The sequence below is a fragment of the Cuculus canorus genome, chromosome 17, assembly GCF_017976375.1.
Source record: "Cuculus canorus isolate bCucCan1 chromosome 17, bCucCan1.pri, whole genome shotgun sequence".
Classification (NCBI taxonomy): domain Eukaryota; kingdom Metazoa; phylum Chordata; class Aves; order Cuculiformes; family Cuculidae; genus Cuculus; species Cuculus canorus.
Window position 1 is genome coordinate 10242247 of NC_071417.1, and position 19357 is coordinate 10261603.

Sequence of the window (19357 nt, forward strand, 5' to 3'; positions counted from 1 at the left end):
GATGGGGCAGCTTCAGAAGAGGGAGGGACATTAAAGAGGTTAAGATTCACATGTTGGATGACTGAGCTTGGACTGCAGTCAAGAGAAGATGTATGAGCCAACACCAACCCTAATGCAGAGATGGTGGTATAGCCTCCTTTGCAAGAGCTTCTCAGGACCTCTGCTGCCCCTGCCCAAAGCAGAGTGCTCAAAAGCTCATGCAGAAGCCCAGAGATTCTCAAAGGGTGACTTGAGCATTCCCAGAGAGAAAGGCAGACAAGTCACTCCCAAAAGAAGGCTGCCAGCCCCAGACAAAACAGTGCAATAACATCTGCAGATCTGTAGCCTTCCTGCTGCAGGATCATCAGGGTTCAGATAAATCCTCCTCAGCCCTGGAGGATTTCCTCAGACTAGAAATTAGGGGATACACTTGCACTACATGGTGATCACATCTGCTGTGATAATGAAATGGTCACTGGGAAAACTTTCTTGACCATCAGTTCCTCAGTCATCCTGACTGAAAATGAAGCTGTTGACTTTCAAGGTCTACAAGCAATGAACAGCTGAGAGGGAGGAGATGGACTTTGTAAGAACTATCAAAAAAGCAGATGGCAGCAGGACTTGGAGACATGACGAGTTTAATCTTTTGCAGGTTTTTTTTCCACTTGCATTGGGGTTTGTGAAACACACACCTTCCAAGGTAGGAACATGTTAAACATCTCTCTGGATGACAACAGGAATTTCCCTGACTTTGAACTATTCATTGTCTGCCCATGTCCTGTTGACAAGCACTCTCAGGAGGAGAAAGTCCTCAGGGATAGGAATAGGCACAGCAGAACTCCTGAGGGTAAATACAGGTTAAAACTAAAAAAAAATTAAACCTCTATGTGAATATTGTCTTCCATACTTTTACATATAAAGAGAGCCCTGAGCTGTCTGCCCACAGAAGTGCCAGTTCCCTTAGAGCAGTGATTTAATTTGGCATAACTTCCATGGAGCGAAAACATCGGTCTACTTCTGGCAGTGTTCAAGGATCAGCAGAATCAGCCACAAAAATAAGCTGTGGCAATAACTGCCTTTTGGCACTTCAGCTACAGTTACAGCAGCCTCACTGAAATCACCACACAATCAGTGGTGGAGAAACAGCGCTCTCCAGCCTCAGCTTCCTCACCAAGAGGTGCGATAGCATCGTTGCAGTAACACTGGCACCGGTAATGCTTGGCTGAGAGTGAAGTTAGGCTGAAGTGTTGGTTTATTGCTGTTTAAATAGCACTGTTATTTACTGCCTTCCTCTGTCAAAACGCTTTATGTGAGATCAAGCCACAGATATTTAAAAAATTAAATGCAAACAGAGTTAGAAAACAGCTCTACCTTCTGCTGGAACCACAGGCCTGACTCATCAAAAGTTCGCATAAGCATTAATCTCATAAGATTAATCTTGTGCAATGGTTTTAAAATAAAATCCCTCTCTTCACTCTGCTATTACCTTTAACTAGAGCCTCAGTCACCCGAAATGGCTTCCACTGGGCAACAAAATCCAACATAGCAATGAGGCGATAACTGAAGCAGCGAGTGTCGAAGTGTCCTACCAGAGAAAAACAAAAATTAGTCATTAAAGGCAAAGATGAAATGTTACTTATTTCATTTTCTAAATGGACTTAATCAGCTCAACATCTAACACTGACATGAATTCATGGAAATACTGTGTTATCCAATCTCAGCGCTGTTCAAGCAGTAGGTCAGTCAAGAGGCCCAGACCCAAGCCTGCAAGAAAATAAGACCCTCAGGGCTCAAAGCATTGGTGCTGGCCCTAGAGGCTTAGGAGTTTTACCTTTCTTGGAGGAATACCAGGGCTACCTTTGAATTACTCGCCTGTTAAAAGTAGGTGCAGAGAGATGGTTGTCCACTTAGTTTTGTCAAAAGAGCTTGCTCTCACTGTTATGCATAATATAATTAACAACAATGGTCTGATCACTTTAGGAACACATCAGAATATCATTACAGTTGGAAATTAAGTTCTGCAAATAGTGAAAGGGCAGGTTCGCTGGTTATTAGGGTGAAGAAATACGTACACTCTGCAGACACCTGAACTTCTGGCAATGGTCCATTAGCCCAGTCGTTCATTCCCAGCCTCTAGCCTGCTCCAGGAGTTGCTAATCCAGCCAACACTTACTCTGGTTAGATAGAGAACAACCCAGCTCAGAGCAAACACAGCCTGGCGGCCAGTGCACGAGAAAAGGAAATCAATTCTCCAACTGAGCCCATCAGAGCGAGTTGATTCTTTCAGCCAAGATGGACCCAAGGGGCACCAAGTTTCTTAAAGGGAGTCTAAGCTTCAGAAGCTCAAGAGAGGACACAAGCCTTGCAAATGGGAAAGCCAAACATATGGATCCCAAACAAACACCAAACACCAAGCTAACACCAAGCTAACACCAAAATGAGCCCTTGTCACCTTTCAGAGTTGCCAAAAGGATGGCAGGTGCTGGTCTTGGTCCAGGAACAAATCCACTTACCATTTCCCAAATCCAGTTAGGAAATAAAAAAGCACCACAACCAGTTTCTTCCAAAAAATAACCTTTATTGTTTTGGTTGTAAATATAAAAAAAATGCATTGCACAATTTAACAGACCTACTGAAAAGTGCTACATATCAACAGCACAACAGAAGTTGTGTCATGCAACAGAACAGGAAGCCTAGGCAAAGCGAGAGCACAACCTGAAGTCCTCATACCTCCAAGCTTTTTAACAAGAATGAACTCCATTCACTTAAACACATTTAAATACAAGGTTAGAAGAAGAAAAAGAGCAATTTATTAATTGTATTGTTAATTAGAAGGCTGGCTCCTAACATTGATATTTTCTGATTCAAAACCTTATTCATGTTGGAAAAGTTCAGATCTAAAAGCAGTTCAACCAATGGCTAGAAAGTCATTCTATTACACACCCAAGATGGGCTTCCATGTAACTGATTCAAGTTTTACAGACCAATCTACAATTCAGTACTATCACTGCTGTTCTAACACTGGAAATGAGCATAAAATCCAACCAAGTGTGAAACAAAAGGAAACTCGAGGCCTTAACTGATACGGGAACAACATCAGGGCCCTATGAAAGAAAAAAGGCCCAAAACAAATTATCTCCTCTGAAATGTAAAATGTATAAACTGGGGAGGAGCAATAGGAAAACTCCTGTTGTCTCACTTAAGCAAAACCCCTCCTAAAAGCCATCAACAGTTGTCCATAATTGATAAGAGTGAATCCATAAAGCACCTAAACCAGGCATCATCAGCCTTTTGATTCTGGGTGTTTTTCCCACACAACAGGGGTGGAAAGGAACGAAAAAAGAAAGAAGAAGGTCAAGATAACAACAAGCCATTCTGTTTTCAGCAGCATCTTCTAACTGGCAACATCAAGGCAAGAATTAGCCACTCCAGAAATAAAGCGAAATAGCTTTCAACCGATTCATCCTACAAAAGCATTATCTTACTGAGTGTTTCTGCAGTGAGCTTCCCTCTCCTGCTCTCAAACTGCTCTTCAGGAGTTTTGAGCTTTAAAAGCAAATAAAACAAGATTTACCTGCCCTTCTCACCTCTACCACACACACACACACTCAAGGGAATGTAAAAAGATCTGAAGATACAAAATAGAGGGATGTTGTTTTCCAATGCAATTTGACAGCCCTTAAGTCTTTTCAAGCCATCCCAGATTCAGAGATTTAAGCATTTGCATATTTACTGGTTTTCTGTCAGACTTCTGCTGTGACAGCTTGTACGCTTGTGCGTTTGCGTCTGTGTGCATGGGAGGGGAGGATGGTGAAGTCAGCAGGAAAGATTCATTTTTTTCCACACACACACACACATAATTTTTAACAACCTTTAGTTTCAAAGGGACACAGTAATGCCATGCAGATAAAACCCTCTTAAAACCCAGGGAAGCCCCAGTTTGTCACTTCACTGAATTTCCCACACAGCACTATTCTGGGGGAGGAATGTGTGACGCAAGATAAATCAACTGCTCACACGATGCCAAGATTTAAGGCACAGACAGAAACATTCTAGTAAGTCTCCCGTCAAGGAGGCTTCCCAAGGGGTCTAGAAAAGCATGGAAGAACATGCCAATCAGGTCAAATGGCATTAATTAAGAATCCTTTGGTTTTGTGCAGAGATCAGCCCGTCAAGATGAAGCAGGAACTTGTCTCTGTTCCTACAACTCATTAATTCCTTGAATTCTAGTTTGCTCCTGGACTTTCACCACTTACTCCTCTTGCTAACAGGGACCATCATACAAGCCTAATAACCACATCAGGTAATGCAAAAGTTCTCCAGAACCTGTGTTTGGGGTGGAAGCCTTCTACAATACACCGATTGACAGAATTCAAGGTCAGAAGGAGCCACTAGACAGTCCTGTTCTGACTTTGAGTATATCAGAGGCCATACATATTTTATCTACCCATTCCCTTATGAGGTGAAATAAGCTGGATTTCACTGAATGTGACTTGTATCCAGCTATACAGAGATTCTTTAAAAGTTTAGCACCAATTCAGTGAAGACAGACATGCACCATCAGTAATTCTGTGTAGAGTATAGGCACTGTGTGTTTTTCTTGTTTAAGTATACTTCGGTGGCACTGAGGAAAGGAGAGTGCTTAAATTAGGAGAGAAAGCGTTACTAAACCTTTTAAATAAATATAGTGTTTAGACTCCTCAATGGGTAAGAAAGATAGACAAAGGAGTTAAAACACAAACCAAAGTGGAAAAATATACAGGAATGAATACATATGTGGTCAATCTCTTTTCATACCTATTCTCAGTACTCGTACTGTGCAAGTGCGAGAAATAATAGAGCTTTTAACTCCTGTGATTCCAAATGAAGTGAAATCAAAACCTCACAAGGTTGACTGATAAAAGAATTCTGATTTGCAATAACAGTGACAAAAAAAAAACAAAAAAAAAACCCACTGAATCATTGCTTCAAAGAGCAGCCACATCATTTCTGGTAATTGCACTACGTGGAAAGTATCTTTTCACTTTTCCTTCCTTCTCTCCTACACTCTTGCCTAAAAAAGTAAGCAATCTTTGATTTAATTTTTTTTTCTTCTTTACTGTGTTAAGATCTGCAGTCTTTTGATAGTTCCATGAGCTTGTTTCTCCACCACAAGTTATTACAATAAGGACTTCCCCTCCAATCATAACTAGCTCACAGTGCAATGAGCATGATATTTTTTCCATCCACATCCAGATAAAAAACTGCTAATGGACTAAGTTTTTATCAGTTCAGTCACACTACGCCCTTCCTATTCCTGTAAGGTCCCTCCTTTTCAGCTTCCAATCCATTCACCGATATCTGAGATGCTAGGATTTAAGCTTAGAAGCCGTCAGACTTCCCTGAGCTTTGAGGTAAGCTTGCAGTGCACTTTGCTTGTTGAGATAGAACTCTAATTGATAGTGGTAGTGGTAAAAATCAAGCACAATCACTGCCTGACAAGCAGGAGACCACACTGCAGGGGAGGACATTACAGAATCTGTTCATCTGAAAAGCACAGCAAAACCACAAGTGGGTCTGTTCTTGGATAATTTACCTACTAATTTATTTCTAGAAAACCGGATACATGTTTTTAACATGCAAATAAGCTTGTCGATATCTATGCATCTCAAGGAGATAGCCCGGTAAAGAAAGAACTTGAGGGACGCTCCGAGCTAATCAGTGTTAAATGACTGTACTGGAATCAAGTTCACAATTGATTATAAGAATTAGAGGATTTAAAGCACTGATTTAAAAAAAAAATTTACACTTATTCAACACTTTTTATCCAGGTGCATCCCAAAGGATACTGCTTCATTTATTACAACAGTATGTATGAAAGACTTAGATACAGATCCCCCGAGAAGATCTACTCACTTACCATGACAACCTTTATACACTAGTTCAACAAACTATTCCTTAGCTGAGGCTTGGATTTTCACTGATCCTGTCTCAGGGACACAGGTTTTCACGTGTCACAAACTTCAAATGATGTGTCAGATGTACTGTTAAAAAAAACAAAACAAAAAAACCCCAAGACAAACCAAAAGCATCTCCTCCTTTGTCTGCACAGCTATGGAAAAGCACGATGGGAATTCGATTGCGCCATTTTGCCTTCCCCTTTGGCCCCTTTTCCCCCAGCAGCCCCCCAGCTCACAGTACCTTTGCTCACGGAGAGGACCCTAGGATTCTTTTCATGCTTTCTTCTTGCTACAATCCTTCTCACACATAAGCAAACTCTACAATGAAAGCCATTAGCTGCAAAATCTTAGGACAGAGAAGAAAGAAAAATATTCTGTGTGCTTAGTCCTACTCCTCAGGCCTATTATTTCTTCACAACCTTTGGCCCCCAAGTGGAGCAGAGTGGGGACAGTGCTGAGAAAAACCACATCCCCTGAAGGAGAACCCACCGACCCCATTCCACACGTGCACATCCAAGTGTTTTAGCTGCTCCTCATTTTAGCACTGTGACAGCCTGCTAATCACCTCCTGGCAGCCTGCTTCGGAAACTGGAAGAAAACTACTCAAAGGAGGTACAAGGGAAACATTACCCACAGACTGCATAGCTCTTAAGGACCAGAATTAAGAAATGAGTGGAATTACAAGGGTGATAGGATCATTCCAGACTAGCAATCAGCCGTAATGAATATCCCAGTGCTGTCTCAGGCTGGACAATCACCACTGTAACAAGACTGAGGTTATGTGCAGCAGAGCACAGACGGGCTGAGACTGTCACAGAAAAAATGTTACGCAGTCTTTTGGGCTTTGAACATACCTTTGTATGTTTTGTAATTCATGCTGAACATAACCTTCCCATAGAGACTGAATTAGCAAAGTCCTTCAGGTTTCTGAGATAGGAGGCAAAAGGAACAAGCAAAAAAGATGAAGAAGCAAAGAACTGACTACAAGTCCACGTGGTTTGATATAGTTTCTGAGATAACAAAAAAGGCAATTTCTTAACATTACAAACTCAATTCTTGTCTCTGAAGTGCTACTACAGTTATCCATGGGTGTGTTTTATATGCGCACATTTTATAGGGAAGGCAGCTGAACTCTGCAGTGTGCAAGAAAACACTTCATACATTAAATAGGTTTGAAATCCGTGTATCTATCCTAATCGCAGAACTTATGCAATCTAAAAACGTTCTCTTGCACCTACTGCTCAGCCTGCTACTCCCTTGCAATGGCTGTATCAGAAAAAATAACAAAAAAGTTACTTTATTTGCTAGAAAATAAAGCATGTCTTGAAACTGATCATATGCAATGATACACTCATTAAAATAAAAATACACAAAACACAGCCTGAGATTTTAATTCGAGTGTTTTTGCCATGAGTTGACATCATTGATAGATTTTCTTCTCCTTTGGTTTTTAATATGATCCTGTTTAACAATTTTCACTGTTCAAGTATAACAAATAGGACTGAATACCAGAAAACAAAATTAAAAGTACATTTTGTTTCATGAAAACAAAAGTATATTTCCCCTTTAAGAGAATATTCCTTGGTGTACAAGATTTACACTTCAGAGAACTTAGTACTTGAAGCTGTTTCATAGAAATATGTTTGTTGCATATAGATGCACGCTGCATTGATGGAGATATATTGCTGCCCGCAGGACTCAAACCTGCTAGATTTACCTGAGCTTGGTGTTTTCTCACTTAACGGAGTACAGCACAGCACTGAAGAGGAATCAAAACGTTATAACGTTGCATCATACTTCCACATATTCTGAAGGCAGAGCCAGGTGCCCTGAACAATGTCTCGGGTGATGGAGAGAATTCTTTCTAAAGTGCACCAACTGAAAGGAGACTCGCCAGGCTGCTGGGCTGGCAGGTTCTCCACCCCTTGTGTAAGCAACTCATTGTCTTTGGTTATTATGTTTCGTCAGCTGCTTTGTTCATCTTGTTAACTGCCTCAGTGGCTTGCTCTGGCAGACACGATGGATCTGACAGAATTGAGGTGGTTATACTTAGATGCCGGAGTGTGTTCAGCACCACTATAAAAGAAAGTCAGAAAAGTATCATGAAAAGCCATTAGTCTGACTGCAAACAGACCCACACAGGATAGTATCTGGGTACCGCTAGGTTGTTACACAGAATTATGGAAATACTTCTGCAAAACACACGCATGTCCACACACAGTGAAAGCAATGAACAAAAGATTTGCAAGAAGTGGCCCAGGGAACAAGGAATAGAGATCTGGGACTTCAGAAAAACACACTTATTTCTTCTACAATAGAGAGTACCACTTGGCATTGCCTCTGTAAACATAAATACTTGCTGTGTTGCGAGAAGGAAAGGATCAAGCAAACATGCCTGAACAGAAGGTCATTTTAAAGCTGAATACAAATCTCAGAAGACTTCCTCCATGACGAGATAAACCACACTGCCCAACGTACTCCATCTAGGCTGGAGTATTTGAAATTTAAATGCAGCTTGAGACTGTTTCAATTCCAGTATCTATATTCACCAATTTGGGTATTTTTTCTATTCAGCGATAAGCACACAACCAAGCATCTTCACAGTCAAAAGACGTTCTTATTTTTCCACTGAGATAATAAAAAGGAACTGGAAATCATATTCAGCATCACATGCTTTCTTTGTCATCCTTTGACTTTCAAGAAATGGTATAATGTATGGTCTCACTTTCTATAACCTGGAACAAGTGTTGGATAGAACTTCACTTACTTGGCCTCAGAACAGGAAGAGAACAGTGCTGATCGAACCAGGCCATTGCAGTTTGATTCAGATCCTTAAAGCTTGTTGTGGAAACCATCCCATTGAAGGACTCAAACAATGGCTTAATAATAATGCTGAACTGCAAAGCATCAAATGTTAAGGGAGACAACAAAGAGGGAGTTCAAAATATTTTATGGGAAAGGCTATAGTCTGCAAAGAAAACAACGGACTTTGACTACCGTCGGGATTGCATTATTCCAAAAAATAGTTTTTGAATCATTAACACTAAGACAAAGATATAAAATGGAACCTTAGTTCCTAGTGATAATCGTTATTTTTTGTAAAGTTCCTCTATAATTCATCTGACCTCCTACAAACCAACTGCACACTCTGACACTGTTGCAAGTGCAGGAGTATCTGAAACTTCTAACATACATGCAGTTCATTTAATTTCTTCATTGCCACCTTTTTCATATAACACTGGTGCTTTCATAGCAAAAGGATATAGAACCTTTCGTGTAACCACACCACTTCCCATGGCATATCACAGATGCAAGGTGGAGCACCTGGAGAAGTCCTGCCTGGCAACAGTGAGCCCAGCACAAGCTAACAACACAAGGATTCAGCCAATTTCTCAGCAAACACTCAAGTTCTCTGCCACTGCAGCTAAACTAAGACCTTGAAGAACATAAGCATATTCTAAGAGATGATTCATGGTGCAGGCAAGGATTCCCATACCAAGCACCAGATTTGCTGATATGCATGTACGTGGACCAGAACAGTGGCAAGCAGAGAACTGTCAAGCTTTTCTTTTGGCTTTCTACTGTCACAGCTTGGAAGGATGGGCCTGGAGCTGGGAATAACCCTGGCAGAAAAGCAGTAGACAGGATTCTTAGCCTGTAGTGTATTAAAATGCACAGAGTACCACCACAAGCCTCAAATCCCAGGCTTTAAGATCAGCCTTCCTGGAATGGTCATTACATCTGAACTCAAAACAGCTTGCTAGAACGTTGCCAGGATAATTCACTAAGTGGATTCCAGCTTAGAGGTACATTTATTTCAGAAGCTGGTTGGATGACAAAGCTCACCAGAAGGCTCAAAATCTGTGGTTTTACCGTGTTACTTCAGATGGGATTTTCTGACTACAGTCAGCAGCAAGTGAGAATGTGGTCCAAACCACCCTCAGCATCGTCATGAACCCCCTGTGGTTTCTCACTGTGGCTGACAGACAAGATAGGCCTGACAATTGCCTGGAATACTTGAAGGGATTTGCATACCCTTAAGACTTTTACAGAGTGACTGGAAGAACAACATGGGTATCATTCTACCCATATTCATTCAAAAGTATTCTATTCTTGGGTTATCTCTAATAGACCAAGACCAGATTACTCATTTCCCTCCCATATTAACAGAAACTATGGTATTTTCATATTTGTAACGAAACTTCCCTTCTCTCCTACAGTCGTTTCACGAGTAGAAGATATTTTTATTGTTATCATTAGCACTCCCCCCTGGACATTGCCAGCTTTTACTGCAAGACATTCTGAAATATGTTGCCACATATTAAGGATTTAATCCAGCTGTTAGAACAACAATTACATCCTGACTCGCAATGAGAAGTCTTATTTTGCCTATCAACCTTCTCTTTCACCAATTATAAAAGCCTTTGCCTTTTCCCAAGTAGTACAAACCCCAGCTACTCAAAATTGCATTTTCAACCTTGATAACCTCTGCCACTTTCTATAAGTCTCTCACTTCCAAATTCTGGAGATATTTAACATCTTGGAGCAGCAAAAAATAAATGCATTATCCAGTCAGCAAACATATCTGGGATTGCCTTTGAAAAAACATTCTCATTGCTATATTAAAGACCTATATATTTGTAGTTCACTTGAAACTATTTCAGAATAGTTTTTATTAACAGTGCTGTAGAATCCAGAGGTTCCAGTGTTGTGCAAGCGTTAAGCTATCAGAGACTACATGAGATCTTGTTTCCTAAAAGGATGCTAAGAGTGTCTTTCTAGGGCCAACATAAACCAGAAAACACCAAAGAAAGCACTTTCACATCTCAAAATATTAAAAATGCTGTACTTGATGCGTGCACATAGCTATTTGTATTATCCACGCTACTGCTCATTGCTAATTACCAATATCCCTGAACTGATTCAAGCTAATAAGGTTTGATCCAAACAAGTTGCCTACGTAGCACTGCACAAATGTTTCAATCACGATTTGTCTTTCTACCTCCTGCATATTTGTTTGCTTCCAAGCACAGCTGCTAGCAAAGAGGAGCAGAGTTGATTCACTGTTGTAACAAAAAACAAACAGAAAAGCTAAAAAGAAAAGGGAGAAAAGAAAAAAAAAAAGGGGAACATGCAGGTTTTTAAAACTGCCGTTGCAGCAGTTTCAGTAACAATTCGTAATAATTTTTTTTCCCTGTAATCTTTTATTACTTGCTCAGTTTTTCCAAAAGACCACAAGGGCTGTACTTCCAGCAGCAGTCCATTAAATATTTCTTGTAGCGTAATAGCCCACCAGGAAAACCTTGCCTTTTACTTTCAAGTTACCTCCCGTACCTTAAAGTGAATATTTCTGCCTCACGACACTCTATAAGGCAAGGACTCATATCCACACATAGACGTGAATGAAAACTGAGGACACGCGTTATTTAAATGCCTTGGCTTAATGTCACAGCATCAGAACCCAGAGTTCTTGGCTCTCGGTATATCTGCACCAAACTTCAAGTTCAATAGGTTAATATAAAAGGATACAATCCAAAATTTCCAGTTCTGCAGCGTCCTGCTTCTCACATACTCATCGAACATCTTCCTCATGTGGTCACATCTTTGCCGTGTTACAGGAACCCCAGTAGCAGGGAGCTGCTGTTGACAAGAACTGAAAAGAAGATGTTCTGAGCCCAGAATCCCCACCAGAAAGGACACGTTTCTCTTCTAGACTTAATTACAGCAAAATAAGATGCTTGACTCAATATGCTTGACTGAGGTGGCTTCCCAAAGCATGACCCACCCCAGAATGTTATTGTTAGGACTCACACTGTTTCCCCATAAATTTTGGCTATTTTCACACACCAAAGTGATTTCTCAAGCTGCTACACAGTTCTTATTGCAAGCAACAAAACTGAAAACAAAGTGTAACAGAGAACAAAGTAGTTTTTGGCAACCAATTAGAAAAAATTACATTAGGAATCAAGGAAAAAAAATTAGAGTTACTCCTGAGCAATGTTACAGAAGAAAATGTTACAAAGATTCTTAAGAAACAGATCAATTTAAAATAAAACCAAACAGACATCACCATATTTTTTAATTAAAAGAAAAGAGCTGTTGTTAAGTCTAACGTAATGCCTAAGCCTAACACTTCCATGGATGGAAGAAAAGACACTGGGGTTCTCCACGTGGATTGCAATAGTACATAACTATCGTAAACCCATAGAGGAAACTAAGGTACCAGGCAGGTGAAGTGACTTATCAGAGTTATGTTAGGCCAGTGTCAAGCTCCTTGATTCCAAGTCCTGCATCTTACATACTCAACCATACTTTCCTATTCAAATTGACTGCATTTGGAAAGAAAACTGCAGCACAGCCATCAGGAAGTGTGTTTGATCACCAGTGAGCCTAGCTTTGAAGAACCATCATCATTGGCTTCTTAGAATTATTCTGACCAGATGCATCTTTTCTGATACTGCCACTGCCGTGCATTTGTGCTCAGAGCTTGCTGAAAATCCACATGGTTTGCTACCAATGCCCATCCCACAGCAAGTCTGTTTTTAGCTTGGAAGTCGGTAGCAACTCTACCTCTGTTCAATACCCATGTGTTGTTTGGCACGACACCTGAGGCAAACATCCCCTGCTGTTAGCCAAAGCAACGTTCAAGCTGCTCTGCTTCAGTATAGGAATCTCCCCAAATCTCACATGATGGCAGCGTTTAGCTCCTCGATTTCTTCCCGAAGGCGCCTGGTTTCCTCTTGCATCTGTGTTCTTTCCTGCTGTAGTTTAGCGATATATTCTACTGTTTTCTGGAGCGTGATTGCATGGCTGATCTAGACCAAACACAAACATAAAGCTCACTTGCTGGAACAGATGAAGAGTTTGCCCCTAATCTGCTGTAACACCTAGAAAAACACTTCAGCATCTTCTCTAAAGTTTCCTTCACATGTGCAAAAACGCACAGCTAGGCAGATCAAAACACTTAGATAATACCAGACTTCATTTGTCTGACTCCTGTCTGCACACTGTACAGAGAAACGTGGTTGCAGTGGTTGTTTTCTTCCACAAATTATTTTGCTACTTGGTTGAAAGAAGTATTTTAATAATTTAGATTGTTTTATTTCATTACCTATCCTCCTAAAAATATTTACAGTTCTTATTTAATTACTGAAGGATGTGCTGCAACTGCTAAACAGATTTATAGTGCAGATTAATAGCGCTATTAGAAGTATTGTTTGAAGGTGACAATATAGATTATTTAGTTTGGGAAACCTGAAGTTATTAAACAGAAGGTTAACATGGTTTAGCCATCACCAAAAGAGACAGAAACAATGTCACAGATAGTCTTCAGTTTTGAGGAATTAAAAATCTGTCCTTCAGAAATAATCAGATATTTTACTAAAGGCGACTTTTCAAAACTGACTACCTTTCAAACAGGCTATGCAAAACAGGAACGAGATTTTGGAAATTTATGGCCTAAATGTGTAAAATCGTAAAAAAATATGTGAACAAACCAACATGCTGCACACTCAGCTTTCATCTTTCCCATGTTTCAAAAGGTACTGGTAGTTAAAGAACATCTGAATTTTGTTGCTCAGGCAAGCGTGTTTCAATTATTCTGGATTTGTTAACTAAACCAAACTAGCGTAATTTGGACAAAGCCATTTCACAAAGAGAAGTCAGTTGAGGATTCTTCTCTGTAAATCTATGCACAACAAACAGGTGACAGGGGAAGGAAAAAGGCCTGAGAATATTTGCAAGGCTGTGGACACAGGGCCAAATTCCTAAAGGCAGCTGCCCAGTGCAGGAGGGTGGAACTAAATGATCTTTAAGGTCTCTTCCAACCCAAACTATTCCACAATCCTATGATTCTATGAATACTAAATGTAAAGAGACTTGGAGATGTAATACTAGATGTAAAGAGACTTTCAACATCGTCTGAGCCAGCCAGACTCCTGACTCCTCCTGGGAGGGAGAGATCTCACTCATGTAGGAAGTTTTAGGGATTTCACTGGACATTTTTTGCTTCCTTTGGCTCACTGACATGTTTCAGCAGTATCTGCAGGTGCACAGGTTTGCTTTGCCGTGCTCTCAGCTGACCAAACACAGCACAGCTGTGGTTAGCATGGTATGTAGCTTAAGTGAATAAGCTGTGCTCAAAGGTGGGTACAAAAGGTCAGGCCAAATGTCAAGATACATTAAACCAGGCCCAACTTTATACCAATAGCATCTACCTGGCTTCTGGCTGGCTCCCACTTCAGTCAGAATCAGCTTATAATACTGTCTGGACCATATCTTTAACTCCAGCTATGGGGACCAGAACCAATCTAGAATGGGTATAGAAAGCCAGCGTGTCAGGTGACATAACAAAGTGCAAAGTCATCTTACGCTGTGCAAATGTGACAACAATCTTCATTACTGAGGTGCCAACAGCAAAGATTGCAAAGATCAGTTTTTCTTCCTTTCCCCGTTAGCTTTAAAGCTGCAGCATCTCATCAGACAAGAATCGTTCAATGTTTGAAGCTGCATCAAAAGAACATCTAAAAGATAAAGCACTTTCACGTGCTCTTTTGACTTTAAGTCATGGATCTACCACCATTCCCCTTCCAAGTCCCTCAGTTCACGCACCCTGACCAACTGACCGGCATTCTCAGTCGACAATGAGGAGATTAAATTTACTAACAAGTGCTTTTAGAATGGCTCTTTCTTATATTCCATATTACACTGTTAGTGCTGCCAAGTTACTTACCGACTTGGAATTGGCTGAAACCAAGCTGTTCAGTGTACTGAAACCAATCTTGATATTAAACCTTCGTTTTTGTTCTGATATATGCTTCATCCGTCGATTCTGCATAAATAAAATTAGCTCAGTCTATGCTGTTCTCCTTTAGCATTTTACTGCTATGACTATTTCAGCTATTCAAAATCATTGTGTCATTTTTGTTGAATTGTGGCATTCATAGTGTCCCCAGTCAAAGGCAAACAAATTTGCGAACAATTACTTAGGGAATCAAAAAGAAGCACCTGATGTATTAAATTAAATTCCAAACTTTGCAGGTTTTCTTTCTTAAGTAAAAATTCCTAAGATTGTTAGGTAATTTCTTTTTCTGAAATTAAATTCCAATTTTGGATGCATGAACTTAGTTAGAATCTTGCTGAAGCCTGTAAGATTAAAACAGTCCATACCACTTATTCCTAATACATACATAATTCCTACTGATGTAAACTAAATAGGCAGTGACAAAAAAAAAGAAAACAGAATCCACAGCTCTGGCCTACCCTGAGAATAAAGGCTTTGCAGGAATTAGCATTTCCATTCGTAGCATTTTTCCACCAAAATTCTTGGAAGTTGTTTCCACCAAAATTCTTGGAAGAAAAGGAGTTTGCACTTTGCGAATGCATTCTCAGCAGAGCAAGGCTTTCCAGCCGCAGCTCATCATCACCCCATTTTGTAAGGGAGGAAAACAATGTAATAAAGCAGTGAAGTGGCTGCCCAAAACCACAGAAAATGCAGGTTTAAGAGCAGAACTGAGATTTCCAGCGCCCCCTACGCTTTGTCAAACTGAATAAACTATGTTACCCCACAATACAGAACTATAAAATCTAACTAGCAATGCAGAGGAGAAAAAGAACATGCATCTAGGGTGTGGCAAACATCACTGCTTCTGTCCTGTCTTACAAGATTTACTAACGCTACACAACCAAAGCAATTCCTGCCAAAGCAGTAGAGTTTAAATGCTACCTCGTCGCACCTTCCTTGCTTTCAAGAACACTCCTCCATCTAGTGGCTTCCCCACCACTGGCCAGTCCTAATAATTTGTGCCTTTGCTAACTCGCTCTCCAGCAGAAAGAACAGGCTGCGACTACTGATTGTGAGAATTTATGCCATGCAAATAACTGTAAACTTGAATGAGTAACTTGCAGTACGCTCAGCAAGAGTCTGTTCCAATTCTCTTCTGCAACGCAACTAGAATCGTTTGCAATCACAGGCTGCAAGTGTTTAAACTTACCTTTCTGCCCTGGAAGTAATCAAGCTGATATCAACTCACAGGGTACATAAAGACACAGAAGCCAATGGTTAAATAACGCTCCCTTTCACGACAAAATGAGCGAGAGGGTGCCAGCCAATTGTCCTGCATTGGTTGTTTTTTGTGGGTAAGTTTCTCATGCCATCACAGAAAGTGTTCTGACAAGGTCCTCTTGTGTATGAGGTACAGCCAGATTTCAGATGCTATCTCTAGACCGCCGAGTTCTTACCCCAATAATTCTTGAAGTGTTTTACAGATGTAACTTGTAGAGTCTGCGGAGCTGCTTCTCTGTGGAGCAGCATTGCATCATTGGAGACATGTAAGTAATTCAGCAGGTCAAGAACTCCCCCTCCAGCGATGGCCAGAGCCCTGCGGACCTGAAGAGCCCCAACAGAACAATGGCAAAAAGCCATGGTTTAGAAAACTAAGCCTGAAACCTTTGACCAAATAAACTGAGACCTGTCACAACACTCCTGTGAGCCACAGCAGGAACTGCTGTCATGACCATAAGGACCTGCAGAGGTGTGTTAAAGCCTGGCCCTTCTCGTGACACATCCCTCAAGACCAGAGCAGATTATTAAAGTCTTCAATTGAAGAGAGCAGCACAAATGCAGTGCAAGTGAAGTCTAAGCCACAAACAGCCCACTGTTCCTGAAGCACAACTTACTCTCTAGTCCATGCTCGAACATCAGGGCAGAAAAGTAGCTACAAAGGCAGAGAAGAAAAGCACCTCAAAGGAAAGGACACACACCTTACATGCAGCCATATTAAGGTCAGTGGCAGGTTTTCCTGAGCAGCTGTTCTGGGGAGACTGTGGACTGGGGCTCTGCTCAGAGGTGCAGGGGGAAGCTTGGCCTGAATTCTGACAGTCTCTGCCTTCATAAGGGAAGAAAGACAAGTCACATTAACAAACAACTTTCTGTAGCAAATGCAACTGCTGAGAAGTTTCTATTCAGATTTCAACTGAACTGCAGTCAGCAATCAAATTATACTCATTGATGCAGCAATCACATGCTAGAAAATGTCAAGATGGCCAGGAAAGCTTAGTATTATCATGGCACAAGGCTAACACATTCCAAATAGCAATAGGTAATACTCTTTTCACACGCACACACATTTCAGCAAAGGCATGTTGAACGCGTCGGCTGCAATTCCATCGTCCTGCTGGACTCCCCTGTTGGAGGTTCTAATGGCCTGGGACATAATAGTAACACTCACAAGCCATTTACCAGCCAAACCAGCGTATATCTATACTCCAGCCCAGTTACCGCTCTACCAACACGCATGCAAAAGCAGTCTTTGCACTTACCTACAATTAACAAAGATTGTGTCTGAGATCCTCCAATCAAAATTATACTTATGATAGTGAACAATAAACCTATTTAGCACTTCCTACACAGATGCCTTCCAAATGAATTTAATTTCTCGGTGACTATGACAGTACATCCTTTTTTAGAAAGGAGCCGCTGACAAGAAGCACAAAATCACAGTCTGTGGGAACGCTGCACAGTAGTTTATGACAAAAATTGCAAACAACTGGATGCAACCAAAGCTGCAGGGTACAAGGGCCTAAAAACCTTCTCCTTTAAAAATTATCCAGGGTTCCTGAAGGCCCATTTATACGCTGCCTAACCAATGGAAACACACTTAAATGTGTACGGGAGAAAGAATGCTTGCAACTTTCTAACTTACTAGGTGTAGGTGAGGGAACTTGTGAACAGCTACTGTGGGAAGGGATTTGCTCTCCTTTCACCAACACATCCTGGACTACACTAGGAGAGAAGAGATGTGAGACTGTGGACTGGGTTTGTTGACTACTTGATGCTCGCTGTGCTGGACCAACCAGAATGTTACTATGGAACTCCGTCACCCCGGGAGCCTGGGAACAGCATAGAAATAGCACAGAGAAAAACAGAGAGAAATAAAGAGAGAGCAGGAAGTGTGGGGGGGAAGCAGAGGGAGAGAAGGGATGAGAAAAAAGAGAAAGGGAGGGAGAGAAGAAAGAGAGAGAGATTTGTTACCTCACCTTTCACTAGAAGTAGCAAATTAATACATGATTAACAATCTGATGACATAAAACATGGGCTAATATATAAGGAACTGGCAGGCACTGAAGTCAGACTTCTGGCAGGAGACCAGTATCCTTTCATAACTTAAAGCACTATTACAACATGTTAACAGCATAATATGCTATTTCCATCTTCCTGCATACAACAAACTGGGAAACCCACTCAAGGTATGCTTTCTAACACATAAATGGAAAGGTGAGCATCCTGGGGTCCTTCCAGCCTCTGCACAATTAAGAAAAAGCACAAACCATCCCCGTTCATTTTATCGGATATACATGCCTCTTTGTAATCTTACTGTTGCCTGAGACGGAGTCTGCGAAGACTAGATAGTGCTTCCAGGCCCATAAAATAGCTACATTAAAAATAAGCAAACATAATGCTGAATGCACAAACACATATGCTGGGTAACAGGTGAGATTTACTGGACTAGTTACCCTCTGGAGTGCATTACGGCTCAAACTACTTGCAAATAACAGGCCTAGAAAATAAATATATACTTTTTTCTTCTCCTTACTCTGACAATTCCAGCTGGTGCAATTGCAACATTAGACTGAGACGTGGCTGGCGTCAAAATCCCTTCTCTTTTTAAAGGTGCTGGAGTTACAATCACAGCTCTGGACTGTCCCTGAAAGGCAGCTGAAGAACACAATTAAGTTAGAATAGTTAATGAACAAAAAAAAGCGCTGGAGATTATTTTGTATGAAGTAATTAGTCATTGAACAGGGAAATGGATTAATGGACACCTAGCTGGTACTATTTCATTGCAAGACAAAGTGCCACTTTTCTGATCATCTCAATCCCATTACTCCATTACAAAGGACTCCAACACACCAGTTATTTCTGAGGCTTCTAGCATCACTGACACTCTTTCAGGGTTAATTTAGACAGGTACTAAGCAAACCAGGGAGCTGCAAAGTGTCTTCGTTTACCATAGCTGGCTGTGACACAGAAGGAGGATCATCTTCACCCGTCCTCTCACATCCATACTTCTTGGATCTCAGCCTTCTGCTGCTGACCCAGAAAGGGTCAATGACAGAAATCAACTGAAGGATGCATATTCAACACTTTACGCCTCCTTGTAGATAATTTAAACTCTCTTCTCTCTACTAGCTTCTTTCACTATTTGGTTTTACAACTGCTTTATGTGACTCATGAGCACAGGCCAACCAAAGCTGATTGGGAATCAGCACAGAGAATAGGCTAAAGAACCAAGAGGTCTGCAGTGCTTGACAGCTAGACATAAATGAGAATAGCAGTAATTCTCTCCACATGGGAGGTTACAAAAAATTCTCAAAAAAAGTCTGCCCAGGAGTCTTGTCCTAGTGACAGGAATTAGGATCCTTGCTCCAAAGCTTTTTTC

At 41.0% G+C, this 19357-nt stretch overlaps 1 protein-coding gene across 1 annotated transcript in view; it reads right to left on the reverse strand.

The window, feature by feature from the left end:
• Nucleotides 1–7189: 7189 nt before the first annotated feature.
• The window catches only part of MLXIP (MLX interacting protein), a 43428-nt gene continuing 31260 nt past the window's right edge, over nt 7190–19357 (reverse strand). The window contains exons 10-17 of the mRNA XM_009560428.2: nt 18512–18633; nt 17621–17807; nt 16680–16804; nt 14650–14748; nt 12606–12733; nt 11448–11571; nt 8686–8815; nt 7190–7994 (exon numbers count right to left, since the gene is read on the reverse strand). Of these exons, the coding sequence (XP_009558723.2) occupies nt 7873–7994; nt 8686–8815; nt 11448–11571; nt 12606–12733; nt 14650–14748; nt 16680–16804; nt 17621–17807; nt 18512–18633 (1037 nt within the window). The 3' untranslated portion in view covers nt 7190–7872. The remainder of the gene's footprint in view (nt 7995–8685; nt 8816–11447; nt 11572–12605; nt 12734–14649; nt 14749–16679; nt 16805–17620; nt 17808–18511; nt 18634–19357) is intronic.